The 22,253-nt window shown below is 41.8% G+C and overlaps 1 protein-coding gene across 1 annotated transcript in view; it reads right to left on the bottom strand.

Moving 5' to 3' along the window:
• LOC108437364 overlaps positions 1 to 22,088 on the bottom strand; it is a 50,686-nt gene extending 28,598 nt beyond the window's left edge. Inside the window, exons 1-7 of the mRNA XM_017714406.2 lie at positions 22,070 to 22,088; positions 13,813 to 13,963; positions 9,283 to 9,339; positions 8,837 to 8,913; positions 7,787 to 8,084; positions 2,334 to 2,488; positions 808 to 1,090 (exon numbers count right to left, since the gene is read on the bottom strand). Coding sequence (XP_017569895.2) covers positions 808 to 1,090; positions 2,334 to 2,488; positions 7,787 to 8,084; positions 8,837 to 8,913; positions 9,283 to 9,339; positions 13,813 to 13,963; positions 22,070 to 22,088 — 1,040 coding nt within the window. The remainder of the gene's footprint in view (positions 1 to 807; positions 1,091 to 2,333; positions 2,489 to 7,786; positions 8,085 to 8,836; positions 8,914 to 9,282; positions 9,340 to 13,812; positions 13,964 to 22,069) is intronic.
• Positions 22,089 to 22,253: the final 165 nt, after the last annotated feature.

Here is a 22,253-nt window from a genome sequence, read left to right as displayed (position 1 = left end):
ATTTTAAAAAATCCCTCATCGAGAACTGAACATAGTTCGGGTCAGTATTTAGCAAACTGCAGGTGCTCATGTTTGTGGCCTTCCAAATAATCCATTGGCCTCAATCCATTGTACACCTCACTGTGCGTGGTGGCAAAATAAACTTGTCACAGTTTCAGTTGACAGTAACTTCTTAATTACTATCTGTAAATAACTGTAGATGTGGGAATTTTCAGGTGACTAACAAATTTTTGTAGCCCCTCTGTGACTTAAGCTTCCAGTTTCAAGTTTATTTGTCATTTGGACAACACGTGAGGCTCAGATAATCAGTCTACAAAAGTAAAGAAAGTTATAATAAAAAAATATATTAAAAATCAATAATATCAAATATACAAAAATACACAAAAATATAAAAACAAACTCGCTACTATATATGAATATATTTATATTAAACAAAGAATAATATGTTAAGAATATATGAATTTATATATTTTAAAGTGACTAATTAAGGTCAGCACAATTTTCTCTTATTTAAATCGAATGTTCTCTTATTTCTCCCATGAATTTGACCTCTGTGTCTGTGATGCTAGGCAATTCTAATCCATTCATTCATTTTAATTGATCTCATCACAAGGAGTTAATTAGAAAATGTAAATATTGCTTTTAAGAATGATTCACAGAGTTCATATTTTAGTACTCATCCAGAAATTCCAAACTGTATTCTAAGCCTGCAAAACTCAGGCTGGACCTGTCGTTAAAACATATGTGCAGATCAAAAGTATCACTGAAAATGTGCTCTTTTGTTGTTCAGCTCTGCAAGCAGGTTACCTCGGGTTGTTGTTGCCATAGTTGTCCAGACTGTCTCCGATTCTGATTTCAGCTCCATGCAGCCTTTCAGAAGTAGCCTCCAGCCTGGTAGCAACACTAATGGTGAACACTTTGTGCTGTTTCAGCAGGTCCAGTCTCCACCATGGACTGAGGTCTTTTTCAGTGTGTGAGCAGGAGCCACGATTGTACACACCATCTCGGTTCCCATCAATGGCACTGGAGGGTAACCCAGTCTCATAAAGGCTGGACTGTGTAGCTCTTCCTTTCAGCGCCACATTCTCTCCTGCACAGGAAACAATCAGTCTGGTAAGCATGTCAGTCCAATAACGGATCAACTCTGAAGTTCGCCAGTAAATCTAAAAGACCAGTATCATCATATCAGACATTTTTACTCATTTTGATTGTTTAATCAGTTAGTTCCAATTTTCACACAATTAAACAGAGGAGTTTCAGCATTTTGGCATGAAAACCTGCAGATAAGATTGGACACCACTGGGTTACACTCTGCAATCATACTAATACAGTATATGGCAAAAACAGTTTGGACACCTGACCTATATGAGCTTGTGGACATACCATTTCAAAACCATGAGCATTTATATGAAGCTGATGAAGTCGCTTCTTATTCTCCAGCTTCTTGTTCAACTTCATCTTCGCAACTTTTTAGTGTTTGACAGTCTGTCGTTGCAGATTTAACGTTCCTGGAAACCATTTATGCTGCTTATAAATGCAAATAAGTCCATTTGTCTCCAAATGTTCATCTTAGCTAAATCTCTCTTTGCCTTTTCATTCACTACTAGCCAGGAGAGATTGTGTTGCTAAGTGACCTCAATCTGCACGCCAGTTCCTTGAGAAACAGGGCTTTCACACTGTGTTGCACACTTCCCGTCTCACAGATATTTTACTGACATAATGACCCCTGACTCTCTACAATATGACCAAATGGGAAGTTATAACATCACTAAAGAGAACAGGTAGGACAGCTGCGTGGACATCCACTGTCACTGGATCTTATTTTACCACAACTGTGCATTTTATCGCAGATGAGTGGCAACAGCATCTAATGTGCTCCAAACAAGAGCAGTGAATGAGAGCCTTCCAGTTTACTTGCCACATCTCTTCCATTTGTTTTATTAATAAAATATATTGGGAGTAAATTCATTATAGATCATTACAAATACTTTGCTTTAAAAGTACCAAGTCCACAGTAAGAAAATAGAAATCCTGTATAGAAAAACAAATGCAAGATACATTGATAATCGTTTTATAATTGCATCTCAGCTCTCTGAATCATAATCGAATTGAATCGTAAGGTGCAAAGAGATTCCCACCCCTGATAAATATGGTTACAGGGAGTAAAGATCAGAAATGTGGCTTTGAAGCTACTCTGGACTAATTCCTTTAGTCTGAAACTTGAGTAGCTTGATCTGGAATCAGACCTTTGTGTACATTACTGAGTTGGTTTAGACGAATGGAAAAGCGCTCAGCATAAAGTGTGATGAGTACAGTGTGAGTTTCCTTCTTACCATCTGGAGTGAGATAGCCATAGACTTCCACCTCACAGAGAGCCAGGAGTCGCTTCTCTCCAGGAATGATCACATTGACATAACGACCTGAGAATCCTTTCTCAAAGGTTAATGTCATAGATTGTCCTCCAGGGATGCTAGAGATCACCCCAGCCCTGGAGAGAAAACAGAATACCATGCATATAAGAGAGAGTGTACAGATTTCTGTAGGCCACAGTCAGGAGCAGATGAAACTGACAGGCCAGGAATGTGTGAACTTAGACTCTGACCGGAGATGCATGCAAATGTTTGCATATAACTGTAGCCAACTGTTGTGTAATAAATGAGGCTCATAAAACACAGACAAATGTACTGTCAGGCATTCAAGGGTACAAAAAGGTAAGAGTCTTGTTTAACTTAACACAGCCCAGCACAGATTGGTCAGTTCCTGGCCTGGTACAATGCATACCATCCCATGAACTTCAGACCTGGAAGGCCAGAGCACAGTTTGGGGATTATTCTACTCAAACACTCCTTATTTAGCTCAGCAGTTGCCAGGTTTAGGTGGTGTGTTAAGACAAGGACAGTTACCAATTTGTCCTGGATACTGGACCTCCAGGACTCTTGACAATGACAGAGCATAATCTTCTAGACTAGACCAGTGGCCACTAACTTTGCATCTGAAAAGCTACCTTCCTGCAGATCTTAGCTCTACCCTATTCAACCCCACCTGCTCCATTTAATTACTGCCTCCCAAAATCCTTGATTAGCTAAGTGATTTGTGCCGGATCTTGGTTAGAGATCAAACTTGCTGGTAGGCAGATCTTCAGAAGGAGGTCTGGGGACCACTGAGACTCTGATTAACATGAAGGCACAAGCTGTGTTGAATATGACATCATGTCTCATAAAATGAGCAGTGTTTCTGGTAATTATTTTAACCTCTAAATTCAAATGTATGTTCTTTAAAGAAATGTTGAATTTAATATGGGAAAGCCACAAGATCTTCCAGCTCATGTGGGCTGCATCCTGTATCTGATTTGACAGCTGTCTTTGCCGCTCATCTACTGCCAACAACTAGGTACCCTCAGTAGCTGCTGATGGGAGGTGCACTTCAAAGTGCGAGTTGGCTTCACAATGCAGTTGTTGATCATTGTTAATAATTATATGTATGTATGTATGAATATTGTCATTTTTAGTTGAATTTAGTGTTTTTTAGGCTTTGTGTAGATTTAGTTTTTTAGGTTTTTGGGTTATTTATCCATCCATCCATCCATCCATCCATTATCTTCCGCTTGTCCGGGGTTCGGGTCGCGGGGGCAGCATCCTAAGCAATGAAGCCCAGACCTCCCTTTCCCCAGCCACTTCCACCAGCTCTCCAAGGGGGATTCCGAGGCGCTCCCAGGCCAGCTGGGCGATATAGTCGCGCCAGCGTGTCCTGGGTCTTCCCCGGGGTCTCCTCCCAGGTGGACTCGCCTGTGACACCTCCCGAGGGAGGCGTCCAGGAGGCATCCTAACCAGATGCCCGAACCACCTCAGCTGGCTCCTCTCGACGTGAAGAAGCAGCGGCTCTACTCCGAGTCCTTCCCGGATGACTGAACTTCTCACCCTATCTCTAAGGGAGAGTCCAGACACCCTGCGGAGGAAACTCATTTCGGCCGCTTGTATTCGCAATCTTATTCTTTCGGTCATTACCCAAAGCTCATGACCATAGGTGAGGGTGGGAACGTAGATCGACCAGTAAATCGAGAGCCTTGCCTTATGGCTCAGCTCTTTCTTTACCACAACAGACCGGTAAAGAGCCTGCATCACTGCTGACCCAGCACCAATCCGCCTGTCAATCTCCCGCTCCCTTGTACCATCACTCGTGAACAAGACCCCGAGATACTTGAACTCCTCCACTTGAGGCAAGAGCCTATCCCCGACCCAGAGAGGGCTCTCCACCCTTTTCCGCCTGAGAACCATGGTCTCGGATTTAGAGGTACTGATTCTCATCCCAGCCGCTTCACACTCGGCTGCAAACCGATCCAGCGAAAGCTGAAGTTCGCGGCCTGATGTCCCCAATAGGACCACATCATCTGCAAACAGCAGTGATGTGACCCTGAGGTCACCAAACCGGACACCCTCCATCCCTTGACTGCGCCTAGAAATTCTATCCATAAAAATTATGAATAGAATCGGTGACAAAGGGCAGCCCTGACGGAGTCCAACTCTCACTGGGAACGAGTCTGACTTACTGCCGGCTATGCGAACCAAACTCCAGCTTTGTTTGTACAGGGCCTGAATGGCTCGTAGCAAAGAGCCATGTACCCCGTACTCCCGAAGCACCTCCCACAGAATACCCCGGGGAACACAGTCGAATGCCTTCTCCAGATCCACAAAGCACATGTGGACTGGTTGGGCAAACTCCCATGAACCCTCCAGAATCCTGGAGAGGGTGAAGAGTTGGTCCAGTGTTCCACGACCAGGGCGGAACCCGCACTGTTCCTCCTGGATCCGAGGTTCGACTATAAGCCGGACTCTCTTCTCCAGTACCCCTGCATAGACCTTGCCAGGGAGGCTGAGGAGTGTGATTCCCCTGTAGTTGGAACACACCCTCCGGTCCCCTTTTTTAAAAAGAGGCACCACCACCCCAGTCTGCCAATCCAGTGGCACCGCCCCTGATGTCCACGCAATGTTGAAAAGGCGTGTCAGCCAAGACAGCCCCACAACATCCAGAGCCTTGAGGAACTCAGGGCGGATCTCATCCACCCCTGGAGCCTTGCCACCAAGGAGCTTCTTAACTACCTTAGCGACTTCGGCCTCAGTAATGGACAAGCCTATTCCCATGTCCCCAGACTCAGCCTCCTCACTGGAGAACGTGTCGGTGGGATTGAGAAGGTCCTCAAAGTATTCCTTCCACCGCCCAATGACGTCTTCAGTCGAAGTCAGCAGCACACCATCTCCACTATATACAGTGCTAGTGGCACACTGCTTTCCCCTTCTGAGTCGCCTGACGGTTTGCCAGAATCTTTTCGGAGCCGACTTAAAGTCGGTTTCCAAGGCCTCACCAAACTCCTCCCATACACGGGTTTTTGCCTTGGCAACAACTGAAGCCGCAGATCGCTTGGCCTGTCGATACCTGCCAGCTGCCTCTGGTGTCCCACAGGCCAACCATGCCCGGTAGGACTCCTTCTTCAGCTTGACGGCATCTCTCACCTGGGGTGTCCACCACCGGGTTCGAGGATTACCGCCCTGACAGGCACCAACTACCTTACGGCCACAGCTACAGTCAGCCGCTTCAGCAATGGAGGAACGGAACATGGCCCATTCTGAGTCAATGTCCCCCACCTCCCCCGATATCTGGTCAAAGTTCTGACGGAGGTGTGAGTTGAAGATCAATCTGACAGGTTCTTCTGCTAGACGTTCCCAGCAAACCCTCACTATGCGTTTGGGCTTGCCTGGTCTGACCGGCATCTTCCCCCACCACCTGATCCAACTCACCACCAGGTGGTGATCAGTTGACAGCTCAGCTCCTCTCTTTACCCGAGTGTCCAAAACACATGGCCGCAAGTCCGATGACACGACTACAAAGTCAATCATTGAACTGCGGCCTAGGGTGTCCTGGTGCCATGTGCACTTATGGACATCCTTGTGTTCAAACATGGTGTTCGTGATGGACAAACTGTGGTTTGCACAGAAGTCCAAAAACTGAACACCACTCGGGTTCAGATCAGAGAGGCCATTCCTCCCAATCACACCCCTCCAGGTCTCACTGTCATTGCCCACGTGAGCGTTGAAGTCCCCCAGTAGGACAATAGAGTCTCCAGGAGGAGCACTTTCAAGCACCCTTCCCAAGGACTCTAAGAAGGCTGGGTACTCTGAACTGCTGTTCGGTGCATAAGCACAGACAACAGTCAGGACCCGTTCCCCAACCCGAAGGCGTAGGGAAGCTACTCTCTCGTCCACCGGAGAAAACCCCAACATACAGGCACCGAGTCGAGGGGCTATGAGAAAGCCCACACCTGCCCGCCGCCTCTCACCATGGGCAACTCCAGAAAAGAATAAAGTCCAGCCCCTCTCAAGGAGATTGGACCCAGAGCCCAAGCTGTGTGTTGAGGTGAGCCCGACTATATCTAGCCGGTATCTCTCAACCTCGCGCACCAACTCAGGCTCCTTCCCCGCCAGTGAGGTAACGTTCCAAGTTCCAAAAGCCAGTTTCAGCAACCGAGGATCAGAACGCCAAGGCCCACGCCTTCGGACACTGCCCGATCCACAACGCACCGAACCCCTACTACTGCCCCTCCCATTGGTGGTGGGTCGATGGGAGGGGGGACTCATGTAACTCCTTCGGGCTGGGCCCGGCCGGGCACCATGAGTAAATGCCCGGCCACCAGACGCTCGCTGGCGAGCCCCTCCCCCAGGCCTGGCTCCAGGGTGGGGCCCCGGTAACCCTGTTCCGGGCAGGGTACACAAGTCCTGTTTTTCTGTCTTCATAGGGGTTATTATGGATCACACTTTGTCTGACCTGTCACCTAGGACCAGTTTGCCATGGGAGACCCTACCAGGAGCTTTTGCTCCAGACAACATAGCTCCTAAGATCATTCAAGCACGCAAACCCCTCCACCACGATAAGGTGGTGATCCAAGGAGAGGGGGTTATTTATATTATAATAAAAAGGAAGTTTATATAAGGAGCTAATATTCTGAGCATTTTTCCATTCAATTCTATGGCGGAAAAATGTGAAAGAACACTCTGTGTATCTTGGAACGGGTCATAAAGCGCAAGCACACTCTGTAGGTACTGGTTCTACAACTGCAAAGTTTTGGCTTTATGAATAAATTTGTTTTAAAACTTAAGCATAATAATTTTATCATAATTAACACTGTAAATATTATTCATGGTAAAAAAAATGTATGAATGCAGTGGTTTTACAGTGTCACGCCAGTATAGTACGCTCTGTACGCCCCAATACTACGTTCCCCAATTTTTTTTCCAACCCCCAAATCCCAGAGTCCCCCAGGAGAACATGTGACCAACACGCCACAGCCATCACACAATCACAGATCTTCAACACCTGAGTAATCTGATGCATCTATAACTGGATGCGTAAAGATTGTTTGTTGGGACTCATTCTGTGAGAAGTATTGTTTATTCCTCTGTGTTTTTCTTGACTGTTTTTTTGGCTTTTCCCTTTTCTTGGCTATGTTTGCCATTTTTGCGCTCTCTGGTTTTTGATCTCGTTTCCACTCTTTTAATGTCTATGTTATTAAGTATCCATTTTGCTCTGGTTTTAAACCTGGCCTGTTGTTTAACTACATGTTTGGATTGTCCTTTTACAATTAAAGCTTCAAAGCGTTGTTCTTACTGTGAGCGTCTGACCTGTTCTGTTGCATTAAAACAGTGTCATTTGGTTTTGCATTGTAATTGGATGTTCTTCCCAGCAACACTAACAGCTGTTAACATTTTACATTGTAATAAACAAGTAGTCTTATCACCTGGGATTGTTGTTTCCATTGTTGACTAAATAGTTTCCAATGCGTATCTCAGCTCCGTTGATCCTCTCTGGACAGCAGTCTCCAGTATTGTAGATGGTGATGGAGGTCACTGTGTATTCATCCAGAAGGTCCACCCTCCACCAGGGGTTTTGTTGGAACTCAGTGGCGGTGCAAGAACCAAGGTGGAAGTGTGATTCAGTATTTCCATCTATAGCATTGTAGGCATGACCGAATGGAGCATAGGGATTATCATACAAGGATGACTGTGTGGCTTTTCCATAGAGAGCAAGGTTTGTGGCTGGAATGAGAAAAGTAATGCATATTTGTTCAATGACACATATGCAAAATACACATCATTTTAAATGTGATTCTATTAACATGTCTCAAGTTGCTACTGCTATCATTATAATCATGATTATTGTTTGGTTTTATATTATTCATTATATATCTATTAATCACCCCAGCCCTGTAGAGACAAGAAAACAGCACAAAGGTGCTTAGAATTTTTCTTACATGATATAATGATCACATCAAAATCTGCAGCCTACAAAAAAATTTAATGATCAGGTGTAAACAATGAACTTATCTGATATCTATGTGTGTGTGTGTGTGTGTATCTTTGTGTCCATGCATATATGCATATATAAAAATGAGAGAGAGAGAGAGAGAGAGAGAGAGAAAGAGAGAGAGGGCTGTTGTCAGAACCAAAGCTTGTATCTCCATTTTTCAGTTTTTGACATAATTTGAAAACGTCTGTTACTCTTTACATTGTGCGTAAATTTCATGATGAAAGGACCAACAGAAATTGCCTAAACTGGTTCCATTGACTTTGACATTAAAAGTAAAGTAGGTTTTTTCCTTCCCCTGTTTGGAGATACAAGGTTTTTTTTTCCGACAGCAGCGATATATATTGTGTGTATGTATATATGTATATATATATATATATATATATATTCCGACAGCAGCAGGTATATATATATGATGAGTGTGTGTGTATATATATATATATATATATACACACACACACACACACACAAAGATGATGTGTACCTTTCATAGATGATGCATCAGTGAAGCCAGCCACTGTAATCACTCCCAGCAGGTAAAATATGTGATGTTCCATTTTTCTTTCAAAAAAAATAAAAAACAAATACACAAGATACAAATATATTAACTATGTTAGTTTTCTCTGGGTGTTGCTGGGCTGTCTTACCTCAGTGTACTTTACATTTTCACAAAAAACACTGCTGTTGTTCCAGTGTAATGTTCCAAATGAATTCTGTCAACTTATGATCAGAACACCCAGGACACATGTTAATGCCAGGTGTAAAGAGTCTGTCTGATTTAACCTTTTATCCCTGGCTTTACTATAAGACTCTGGAGGCATTTCACTGAAACTGCAGCACTCAGAATGAACTCTCCTCTCATTCACTGTTCCCCACAAAATGAATCTCAGTTAGAAATACTTACAATATTAAAGTTGTACTGGTACTCACTCAGCAGTGTTTCCAGAGAGTCTTGTCCTCCCAAGCTTATTTTGCACAACTGAAGTTCATGTAAATTGCTAGAGTGACAAAGGAACTCTTATTATCTTATTTGCCTATATTGATCAACTTTACCAGAAATCCCTGGAAACTTGCCCTACATTGATTTTGACTCGGCTCAACTCTGACACTGACGGCTCCACTCGTTCTCCCAAATATGCATGGACTTTTTCCTCCACTGGACCCTGACCCGAGGATATGAATCTACCTGTGAAATGTTTCCATTATTTCACCATACTTAGGATCCAGTCCTAATTACAAGGTCATGGTGTGATGATGTTCAGTGCCCCTAAAAAACACACAGACTCCTTAATGGTGAGCTGGGATAGTCATTCATTTACACGAAGGATGGCGATTAGATGGAGATGGAGATATTCATAAAAGTCATCTTTAGTGGTCTTTTTGGACCAGAAATTAAGGTTGACTGCAGAAGCAGGGGTTAGAAGCTCAAGGCCAGAGACAAGACCAGGGCCAGAGGAAAAAGTGAGGGACAAGGTGTGTGGCCAGAGATATGGTCAGGGCCAGTGAAATAGTTCGGAACAGGCTCATTCAAGTTTTGTCGGAAATACTGTATTTAGGCACATGGCACCACAATGTTTCATTTACTAGCGGGAAACTTGGATTTTTCAATGAGCCTTGAGTTTCCGTGTTGGTGGCGTGTCAACAAAAAAACAATGATAAATATTTCAGTTATTAATCAACCACATCATTAACACTAAAAAAACATCCAAAACCATCCACACATGTAAATATAGATATACACAGACTCTCTTTTATAACAGAAAAATAAGACTAAACCAAAAACACTATTTCCACTTATTTCCACCCAAAACTACTTGAACACAAATCAAATCATACTTGCGACCTCTGAATTTGTAAGTAGGAACTTTCGAGGAGGACTTGAAGGCAGTGACAAGGTCAGAGACAAGGTCAGGAGTCAGGGCCAGATGTATGTCAGGCACTGCACACTAACATTAGTTTAGCCCAGCAGGCTACAACTTAAAACACTACAGAATAGGTTCAGTTTTGGCTTTTCCAGCACCAATCAGTCAACTTTACTCTCACTGTTACAACCCCAATTCCAATGAAGTTGGGATGTTGTGTAAAACATAAATAAAAACAGAATACGATGATTTGCAAATCCTTTTCAACCTATATTTAATTGAATACACTACAAAGACAAGATATTTAATGTTCAAACAGAAAAACTTTATTGTTTTTTGCAAATATTCACTCATTTTGAATTTGATGTCTACAACACATTCCAAAGAAGTTGGGATGGGGCATGTTTACCTCTGTGTTACATCACCTTTCCTTTTAACAACACTCAATAAGCGTTTGGGAACTGAGGACACTAATTATTGAAGCTTTGTAGGTGGAATTCTTTTCCATTCTTGCTTGATGTACAACTTCAGTTGCTCAACAGTCCGGGGTCTCCGTTGTCGTATTTTGCGCTTCATAATGTGCCACACATTTTCAATGGGAGACAGGTCTGGACTGCAGGCAGGCCAGTTTAGTACCCGCACTCTTTTACTACGAAGCCACGCTGTTGTAACGTGCAGAATGTGGCTTGGCTTTATCTTGCTGAAATAAGCAGGACGTCCCTGAAAAAGACGTTGCTTGGATGGCAGCATATGTTGCTCCATAACCTGTACTTTTCAGCATTAATGGTGCCTTCACAGATGTGCAAGTTACTCATGTCATGGGCACTAACACACCCCCATACCATCAGAGATGCTGGCTTTTGAACTTTGCGCTGATAACAATCCAGACAGTCCTTTTCCTCTTTGGCCGAAGAACACGACATCCATGATTTCCAAAAACAATTTAAAATGTGGACTCGTCAGACCAACGGACACTTTTCCACTTTGCGTCAGTCCATCTCAGATGAGCTTGGGCCCAGAGAAGCCAGCGGCGTTTCTGGGTGTTGTTGATATATGGCTTTCGCTTTACATGGCAGAGTTTTAATTTGCACTTGTAGATGGAGCGACGAACTGTGTTCACTGACAGTGATTTTCTGAAGTGTTCCTGAGCCCATGTGGTAATATCCGTTACAGAATGATATCGGTTTTTAATGCAGTGCCGCCTGAGGGATCGAAGGTCACGGGCATTCAATGTTGATTTTCTGCCTTGCTGCTTACTTGCAGAGATTTCTCCAGATTCTCTGAATCTTTTGATCATATTATGGACTGTAGATGATGAAATCCCTAAATTCCTTGCAATTGCATGTTGAGAAACGTTGTTCTTAAACTGTTGGACTATTTGCTCATGCAGTTGTTCATATCCTTGCTTGTGAATGACTGAGCCTTTCAGGGATGCTCCCTTTATACCCAATCATGACACTCACCTGTTTCCAATTAACCTGTTCACCTGTGGAATGTTCCAAACAGGTGTTTTTTGAGCATTCCTCAACTTTCCCAGTCTTTTGTTGCCCCTGTCCCAACTTCTTTGGAACGTGTTGCAGGCATCAAATTCAAAATGAGTGAATATTTGCAAAAAACAATAAAGTTTATCTGTTTGAACATTAAATATCTTGTCTTTGTAGTGCATTCAATGGAATATAGGTTGAAAAGGATTTGCAAATCATCGTATTCTGTTTTTATTTATGTTTTACACAACGTCCCAACTTCATTGGAATTGGGGTGTATAAGTTTTTATCATCTACACTTGTGATAGCAGAGCACCAGTTAGTTGAATCACACCTGTACAAGGATGTTTGTATCTCACTAGACAAACTAAGGTAGCTAGGAAAAAAGAGCTGGCTAGCATTGGTTTCACTATAAGGCTACAGCTCCAAACACCACAGGTGTACTTTTAACGTCCTGTCCCTTAAAAACCAGCCACTCGACTTTGCTTCCTCAGGTTTGAACCATCATCATCATCTAAATTTGTGCCAGTGAAGCTTTTGTCAGTCAGAATTGAATCTGTGGAGAGCAGAGTTGGTAACATGCTAGCCAAGCTAATGCTAACCAGCTACTCTCTCCTGGTTAGCAGAGCCGTTTAACATTTAGAAACTGTTGTTAGATGGAAACACATTCATTGAGTGATGAACTGAAAATCGTGCTCTGCTTTTATTTGTCTCCATGGTTTTATTTTTTGTTGCTTTATTCACTGATTATAACATTATATAAGAAAGAAATACGATCAAATCAATTCTCTAAAAGACAACATGGGTAATCTGAGGGCCAAGACATGGATGAAATCCACCTTTTGAGATTCTGGATGGATTCTAGGAAAAATTGCCTTCTCCTGCATAATGGATCTGAATGGTGACTACTTTTTAATGTTCCTGTTTTCTGCTCATAACAGTACAACTTGAAACACAGTTCTTAAAAAGCCAGAGCAAATTTGCTAAGCCCCGGTCAAAGTTAAGACATTAGTTCAGCTCCATGGAATACTGTAACTCAAATCCTACCAGAGGAGTGAGAAAAAAAATGTAAAAAATTATTATTCATCAAATACGCACAATTGTTGGTAATCGTCCACCTTTTTATGGCTGAGGGAAACAGGGAAGAAAGCAAAAAGTCAGCACTAAAGCTTTTTTCTTTTTTTTCAGTCAGAACAGAGTGCTGCACAGGCCCAGCAGTACATAATGCTGGTATTGTTAGTGTAGCTCTAGCACTGGAGTAATCATCAAAAAAGTCATCCTTTACAAGTTACTAATCACTACCTGCAACTTTATTACTTTACTTCAACATGACTCTGTACCAAATTACCTCACTATATTGGCTGATAATGTTGTTTCAAGCATATTGTTGAAAATTTTTTGCCATTCTGGGATAATTCAACCTTAACCTTGTTTGGAATATTACAGCACTATATGAGACAAAGGAGACAACTGAAGTGCTGTAAAAGATGTTCTGGTTGTGTTAAAGGGTAATGATTAAAGATCATTCATTCTTTCCAAACAAAGTTGGGATGCTGTGCAAAGAGCAAGAGGGACCGAGCACCCGGATGCCACGTTCATTGTTGCTGGCTGTCAACCACTGCAACCTGAGGACTGTCCCCACCAAGTATCATCAGCACGTGAGCTTTCCGACGAGGGAGAGTAACATACATGACCAAGTGTACAGCAACTTGAGCAAGAGTAGGAGCACAGTAAAACTTTGGAAACATTAAGTTCATATGCTGTAATGATGTGCCCATGCACAGTAGGAAAACTCGACGAGTAGGACAACTTATTAGAACACCAGTAATGTAATGGCATCTCTGGCGCTGGGTGTATGAGCAGAAACTCATATCGCAATAATGATAGAAATATGATATATCGTGCAGCCTGTAAAAATGTATATGCTCATTTGCATTTTGCATTGTAATTAAGTGTTACGCAGAGTGGATTGTGTCGTACAATGTGAATAATGACTCAGCATCTTCAGAAAAGGATTTAGACATGTGGCTCAAGTTTCGCTTTGCATCACTAGCAGCTTTCAAGCAATTATAGTAACTATTACCATTTTACACTGAAATAAACAATTTCATTACCTGGTTTTGCTGTTCCCATTGTTGAGTAAAGAGTTTCGTATCTCAGCTCCGTTGATCCTCTCTGAGCAGCCGTCTCCTCTGTTATACATGGTGACAGAGGTCACTGTGTACTGGTCCAGAAGGTCCAGCCTCCACCAGGGTTTTTTTGTGTCTGGATGTGAATGCAAGAACCAAGGGGGTATTTTGATTCAGTATTTCCATCTATAGCATTGTAGGCATGGCCAAGTGGAGCCCAGGGGTCACAAACCAAGGATCACTGTGTGGCTTTTCCATAGAGAGCAAGGTTTTTGGCTGGAATGGAAAAAGCCATCCAGATTTGTTCAATAATACTTAAGCAAAAGAAACATCATTTTAAAGCTCCAACACTGATCACTTGACATTGTGCTCTCATTGAGCATCAGTTACTGAAACTGAACCTGTGGTCAGCAGTGGACGGCACCTGTAGCATGCTAACTGTGCTAGGTCAATAATGTACACTGCTCATGAAAAGCAGTCTGACTCATTAATGGTGCTCTGGGAGAGTCATTAGTCTCTACAGAAGATGGAGGAAGAGAGTTACATGCGCATATGATCTTTTATTGGGACTTGCAGAAGCAACAGAACATAGAAAAGCATAATAATCAGAGACATATCGTTGATTAAATTCCTAACAAAGACAAAGCTTATAAAAAAAGGACTGTAATTATGTGCAATTGCAAATAGTATAACAACAACATCAAATGTTTAAATTGAGAAATGTTATTGTTTATTGAAAAATATATCACTGTTAATCTCATCTCTAACCCCTATCTCTAAAATGGTAACTTTACAGGGGAAGGAAAAAAAACTATTTTGCTTTTAATGTAAGGCAATGGAACCAGACGTTTTTCCAAGTAATTTTCGGGCCGTTTCTTTTGTCCTTTCATCATGAAATTTACACACAGTATAAAAGGCATCAGAAATTTTCAAATTATGTCAAAAACTGAAAAACGGCAAAAATGGAGATACAAGGTTTTCTTCCAACAGCATCAATAGGCACATTTTGAATTTGATGACAGCGTCGCTGTGGCAGGTGCCCATCCCCAGGGCTCCGATGACGGCTGCGAGAGCGGGCAGGAAGGCGAAGTCTGAACCCCAAGCACAGATGACAACCCTCTGTTGCATGAATTATTATCTATAGATGATAATAAATGCCTTAATGTGTCTTTACTATTTAAAATTACTTAAATAAGCAAAATATTTGATTTTTAGGTGTGAAGTCATCAAGTATTTGGGTCCCAATTTCTATGAAGTGTCTCTAATAACTGTGTAGTTACATGTGAACAACACATGCAACAACAATGTAACTACTAAGGATTTAGTCACTTTTACAGATGGATTACGTAAGTACAGCTTATGGAATTACACATGTGTCAATTTCAGTTTTGCCTCATGTAATTACATAAGTGTATCTTAATATTTGTAACAGCCTGGTCTCTCTCATGTAAGTACACAAGGGTAATAATAATGTGACAGAAGAGCAGAAGAGCAGACGTCCCCTTATATTAACATATGACATTTCTGACATTAATTGAATGCACTGCATTTCCACCAAAGCAGTGTCTGTATTACTACCCCCTTATTACACAGTACCTACATATCAACTACACAGGAACAGTCCACATATTTGTGGACATATCATAAAGCATAACTTTAACATTGCACTACAGGGAAATTCCTGTGTAGTTGTCATAAAGGTACAGTGTAATTACAGAATGGTATTAATCGATGTGATGTGATTAAGTTACTTTGTTACGACACAGTTATTCCTCAGTAATCATGTAAATCATAAATGCAATGTTTTGTAAAACATATTTCCTTTAACAGCTGGAAAAGACCTCTGATCTGATCATGAGGCAAAACTGAAGTTGATACACACATGTAGTTACATAGGCTTTACTTCTGTATTCCATCTGCAACCATGACTAAATCATCATGTTACAGTGTTGCATGTGTCATTCATGTGTAACTACACAGTTATTAGAGACACTAAATATAACGTGGGACCAGTATTTGTCCTTTCAAAGTAAAAGCCCCTTTTCCCACAGTGATTAAAAGTAATTGTTGCCATATGGCAGCACCATGCAGTAGTTAATGCTTGTAGCATTTTCTGACACTGTGATTTATGAGTAAGTATTATTGTCACAGGTCTAAGTTTAGGGATTAGGGTTTGGGACAGAGACCTCCCAATAGAAATTACTCTATAAATAATGCTTTTGTATTTATTTAGCTTATTACTGTCTCTATTATTACTGTGTCTTGAGTTTAAACAGATCAGAATGTATTGCTTGTATCTAAAATCTAAATACTTCATTCTTTGTTAGATAATCTTTTCCAGGAGGGAAGCTGGTCATCCATGACAGTAAGTCATGCAAGCACTTAGCCAAAGATGAATGTTAGTACAATCATGCAATTGATACTGTGCTAATATTCATGCGAAACTGAGTTACTGAGTTTACTGGTTACACGTGTTTAGAAACATTAACTAAATATTTAACCATTGCAACTTTAGGCAAATTTATATTTGTCTAACTTGTCTGAACCAGTCAAAATAAAGCAGAAATACTGTATTAACAACACGAGCTCACATGAACGGCAATACAGTGTCACATTTATGAAGAACCAGAATCTGAATCTGCCTACTAGAATGACCAGCATAAACCAGCATGTTGTGTTTTTTATTGCTTGTATGCTGTTCCATCAGCATAACCCTGCAGGTTGACCATCTAAACCTACAGCAGACCAGTTTGTTTGTGGACTTCAGCTCAGCTTTCAGCACCAAGCTGCTGCAGGTCAACAGGTCCCGTCTGCCAGTGGAACTAAAAACAACTGAAAACATTTGAAACTGAAAACAATTTGGTGTCATTTTACTCAATTAAATTTTAAAATATTCAGTCGAATTTTAATGCAAATTTGTGCAATTTTAAAGGTTTAGTCATTTTTAAGCTATTATTTATTACTAACTTTCATAGACAATAGCTTAAAATTGATCTTACATTTATTAACATGTTGACATGCAAAATTACAGAAGGAGTATGGCCGTTTATTTTTTCAAGTATATTGCAATGCATTTGATATTAAATTCTGACAATTTCACTGAAATACCGTTTTTCTGCTTAACCCTATTACTGCATGAATTTAAACTTAAACATTATAAAATGTTTTAATGTGTTTTTCTTATTTGAAATGGCCTAAATCATGGAAAATGTTTTGAAAAAAATTGTTGCCATTTGGCAACAACGTGCAATCACCTAACCATAAAATCTAAAAAAAAAACACCATAAAATTATTTTTTTTCTCTAAAAACATAATTTTATCCTTTTATTGAAGACAAGAACAAACAAATCCAACTTAGTCATAAAGAAATTGTCATATGGCAACACCGTGCAGTAGAGGGTTAAAGCAATGTTCTTTTATTAGAACAGCGGAAAAGGCCACAGAAAAACAGTTGGAAGGGCAGGCAGGTAGAGACACAAACCCAGAACAAAACATAGTCAAACACATCTAAAGTAACTAAACAACAACACAAACAACACGTCAGTACAACAATTATTATTAATAAATGATTATTCTTTTAAATGGAGGAGGGAGGTGTGTGCAGCACAGTTTTGAGTCTAGTTGGAAACTCTCACAGAAGGCCAACACACCTGCTGCTGAGTCTCTCAGTCACCTGGAGAAGGGTTTGGGCCAGCCCAAGCCTTGAGCCCATGGTTGACCAGCTCATGCCACGTTCATGATAGTGTTCAGGATTTATTAATCAATGAAATGGGTGCTTCCATGAAAATCCAAAATATATGCAATGGGAGTCCACAAAAGGGCAACGAGAGCATAAGAGAGTGAGGGAGAGAGAGAAAGATGCCCACTCGCCGTTCCAACCAAAAACATGAGACCGTTGGTCTCCTTCCTTCCAGCTGAGCCCCATCACAATGAATAAAGGTATGCATAAGGTGGTTGGCGCCCCCATGTGGTTCCAACATGAAAGTTAGTATCTGTCCCTGGCTCTTAACTTTCCTAACACCATTTTAAGCTGTGTTAAAACTGATACTATATAAAGTGATTGTTTCAAATTGATTTTATTTCACTGATTACTGTAAAAGCACACATTAAACATGTTACAAAAGGCTGTCCATACCAAACCCCAGCTAACAGGAGCTAATGGGACAAAATACAGTTTCATGTAGCTGCTGATTTCTTATTGATGCTAGCTACATGATGCTATACCATCCATATGCTGGTTAACAGTGAACGTTCTCATGCTGACTGTAGTGTGCTCTGTGTAGGTAACACAGTACAGCTTTGTCATCTGATCACTAATATTATCTACTACAGAACCTGTAGCCTAACCTGAGCAGTTACTGGAGCTGGACTAAAGCTTGCGGTAACGCTTTCTACGAATGTCACATTTGTAATCATTTATAAACACATTTATAACATGCTATAATGCATTCATAAGGCATTATAAACATGGCTATAAATATTTATAGAAATGAATTACACTGAATTACACTTTATATCCATGTTTATTATACATCATGAATTGTTCATTTAATGCATGATAAGTAGTGTTAATAACATGTTATAAAGTGCTAGAGAAGTCAGTCCCAGCTTGGAGAGTAAAGTAAAGACAAAGTTTATTTACACTCTGAGATTTCCAGTATTTTACTTCTGAGCGCTGGTGCTGTTAGAGCTGCATCTTCAGGGTTTCAGTCCTGAATATTCAGACGCTCCAAAGAGGCTGTCCAGCCTAGAATCACTGCTACAATGTGCTTTTCTTACCCAGCGTCTCATTTTAAACACTACATTACATCACAGCAAACCAAGTACCTATCAGCCCCTCCCCTGAACCCCTTCTGACATCACACTGAGCATGAAGTCACTGTGGACTGAAGGCCTGGAGAGGGAGAGGCGAGATAGTAGAGTGCTGTCGTTGTAATTTGTTCCCTCACTGGTTCTAATGTCAAACGCTAGAGCCCTTCACTCTGTAACATCACACTACAGCAAACTACAGTACGGCTCATTTCTGCCAGCATTCTATTGAATACGCAGTGTTGAGTTAGTACCAAGCTAACGGTGGTGTACATTGACTTTTCCACACTGGGAAAAACACTGATGGCAGCACTAGTTTAAAATCTGACATTTGAAGCCTGTAATGTGCTTTATTATTTATGTTTTAGTGTTTCAGTAAAAACTTCATGAGGCTTTACTACAGTACGCTTCACTTGACTTAGAGCGGACAAATACAACTTATGAGCTCCTATAATTTGTTATGAACACTACTTATAATGTAATGTAATAATAAGCATGTCTATAATGCGTAATGCATTTCTATGAATATTTAGTGATGTTTATTATGCCTTATGAATGACAGGTTATGAATTTATTTATAGATGCTTACGAACATGACATTCATAGAAAGTGTTACCAAGCTTGCTGATTTTGCCAGCAACATTACAAGCAGTCCAAACAGAAAATAAAATATAGGGTTTGCGTTTTACAATCTGAACATGTTAATCGCTCTTATATACTCTTAGCTAGCTACTTTTTTACTATAGCAATGTTATATGTTAGTCTATAGCATGTGTGCTGCATACCAGAACATCTCAAGAAGTCACAGTTACTTTGGGGCTGTATAGTGTCTCATAAAGAGATAACCAGAGCGGGCAGTTAAATCTAGAGCCAAAATGCAGCTGTTCTGAGGTCAGCTGAGAACCAGTCACCGCTCATTGTGTAGTCACGTCGCTTTTTCCACACTGAATCTAACAAAAAACCTTTAGAACCATCAGAGGACCTTAGGGTCCTAATGGTAATCACAGATGTCACAGACGCTGATTTGTTAAAAGACAGAAATGGCCAGACGCTCGCGGGAAAAACCAAAAGATGATGCTTTAATATCCAAGGGATTGACGAATCCTGGTCAGTAAACAGGCGTGGGTCATATCCAAAAAACAGCTACCACAACCAGAGGGCAAAGACAAAAGGGAAAAAACAGAAATCCAGAAAAACAGTCCAAACTCAAAAAAGGCAATCACAACACAGGAGAAATGCTCAGTAGCTCTACAGGAGAAGCAATACCTCACAATCTAGCTTGGCTGAAGCCCGGGCTTTAAACTAAACTAAACAAGTCATGTGACATGGAACACAGGTAAACAGAGTTAGTATTCAGGAGACTGGGAGCGCTGATTGGAGTGTAAGGTAATCTCTCAGAGGATTCTGGGAGTTGGAGTCTGAGCGTGCCTCAGAGCCGGAGGGATGTGTGACGTGACATCCATCCATCCATACATTTTCTAAGCCGCTTCTCCGTCAGGGTCGCAGGGGGGTGCTGGAGCCTATCCCAGCAGTCTTCGGGCGGAAGGCAGGATACACCCTGGATGGGTCGCCAGTCTATCACAGGGCAGACAGACAGACACAGACCATCACTCACACACTCACACCTGGGGGCAATTTAACACATCCAATTGGCTTGACTGCATGTCTTTGAACTGTGGGAGGAAACCGGAGAACCCGGAGGAAACCCACGCAGACAATGACATGCAAACCTCCTTTTGCCATTTCTTTTCCCAAACATCTGCGCAAATATCCTGCCAAAATTGAAAATGAAATGAAATGCCTTCATTTGCAATTTCATTTTTGACATGAGCACGAGCCATTTGTGACAAAAATAAAAATAAATTGAAAACGCCTATTTGTCATTTCATTTTAGTCGTTATTCTGTTTTTTCACAGCCAAATCTAAATTGAAAAAGGATGAAGAATGGAAAGGCAGTTGGTCCAGATGACATACCTGTGGAGGTATGGAGATGTTTAGGAGAGAAGGCAGTGGACTTTTTAACCAGGTTGTTTAACAAATTTCTGGAGAGTGAGAGGATGCCTGAGTGGAGAAGCAGTGTACTGGTCCCCATTTTTAAGAACAAGTGTGATGTGCAGAGCTGCAGTAACTACAGAGGTATAAAGTCGATGAGCCACACCATGAAGGTATGGGAAAGAGTTGTTGAAGCAAGGCTAAGGCGAGAGCTTCAGATCAGTGAGCAGCAGTTTGGTTTCATGCCCAGAAAGAGTACCACAGATGCAATTTTTGCGTTGAGAGTGTTGGTAGAGAAGTACAGAGAAGGTCAGAAGGAGCTACATTGTGTCTTTGTGGATCTACAGAAGGCATATGATAGGGTGCCAAGAGAGGAACTGTGGTACTGTATGAGGAAGTCAGGTGTAGCTGAAAAGTATGTTAGGGTGGTGCACGACATGTATGAGGATAGTGAGACAGTGGTGAGGTGTGCAGTTGGAGTGACAAATGGTTTCAAGATGAAGGTAGGGTTACATCAGGGATCAGCTTTGAGCCCCTTCTTGTTTACAATGGTGATGGAAAGGTTGACAGATGAAGTCAGGCAGGAGGCTCCATGGACCATGATGTTTGCAGATGACATTGTAATTAGTGGTGAGAGTAGAGAGCAGGTGGAAGAGAATCTGGAGAGGTGGAGGTTTGCACTGGAGAGGAGAGGAATGAAGGTCAGTAAAGACAAAACAGAATGCATGTGTGTGAATGAGAGGGAGGCAGGTGGAAAGGTGAAGATGCAAGGAGTAGAGGTCGTAAAGGTGGATGACTTCAAATATCTTGGGTCAACCATCCAGAGCAATGGACAGTGTAGAAAAGAGGTGCCAGAGAGGTTGAGATGGTTTGGACATGTGTTGAGGAGGAATAGTGGATATATCGGTCAAAGAATGTTGGAGATGGAGCTGCCGGGCAGAAGGCGAACAGGTAGACCTCAGAGAAGGTTTATGGATGTAGTGAAGGTGGACATGGAGATGGTTGGTGTAAAAGTAGAGGAGGCAGTGGATAGAGCAAGATGGAGGCAGATGATCCGCTGTGGCGACCCCTAAAATGAGCAGCTGAAAGAAGAAGAAGATTTCTTTTTCTATCTGACCAACATGCAAATATATGTTAATGAGCGCTAGGCGGGGCTACGGGGCTATCAGAGATGACAGCTCATCTGCTGCTGCACAGTTTATGTTGGTCATCCTCTAGTCCTTCATCAGTGGTCACAGGATGCTGCCCACAGGACGCTGTTGGCTGGATATTTTTGATTGCTGGACTATTCTCAGTCCAGCAATGACACTGAGGTGTTTAAAAACTCCAGCAGCACTGCTGTGTCTGATCTACTCAGACCAGCGCAACACAAACTAGAACACCACCACCATGTCAGTGTTATTGCAGTGCTGAGAATGACCCACCACCCACAGACCCATACCTGCTCTCTGAGGGTCCATGGGGGTCCTGACCACTGAAGATCAGGGTAACAAAGTATGCAGAGAAAAAGATCGACTGCAGTCTTGAACTGTAGAACTACGGAGTGAAACTATATGGTCAGTGGAGCTGATAAAGTGGACAATGTAATGTTTTGGCTGGTCACTGCCTATGGTATCGAGGAAAAA

This window comes from Pygocentrus nattereri, chromosome 24 (genome assembly GCF_015220715.1).
Source record: "Pygocentrus nattereri isolate fPygNat1 chromosome 24, fPygNat1.pri, whole genome shotgun sequence".
Lineage (NCBI taxonomy): Eukaryota > Metazoa > Chordata > Actinopteri > Characiformes > Serrasalmidae > Pygocentrus > Pygocentrus nattereri.
This window is presented reverse-complemented; position numbering and strand designations above follow the sequence as displayed.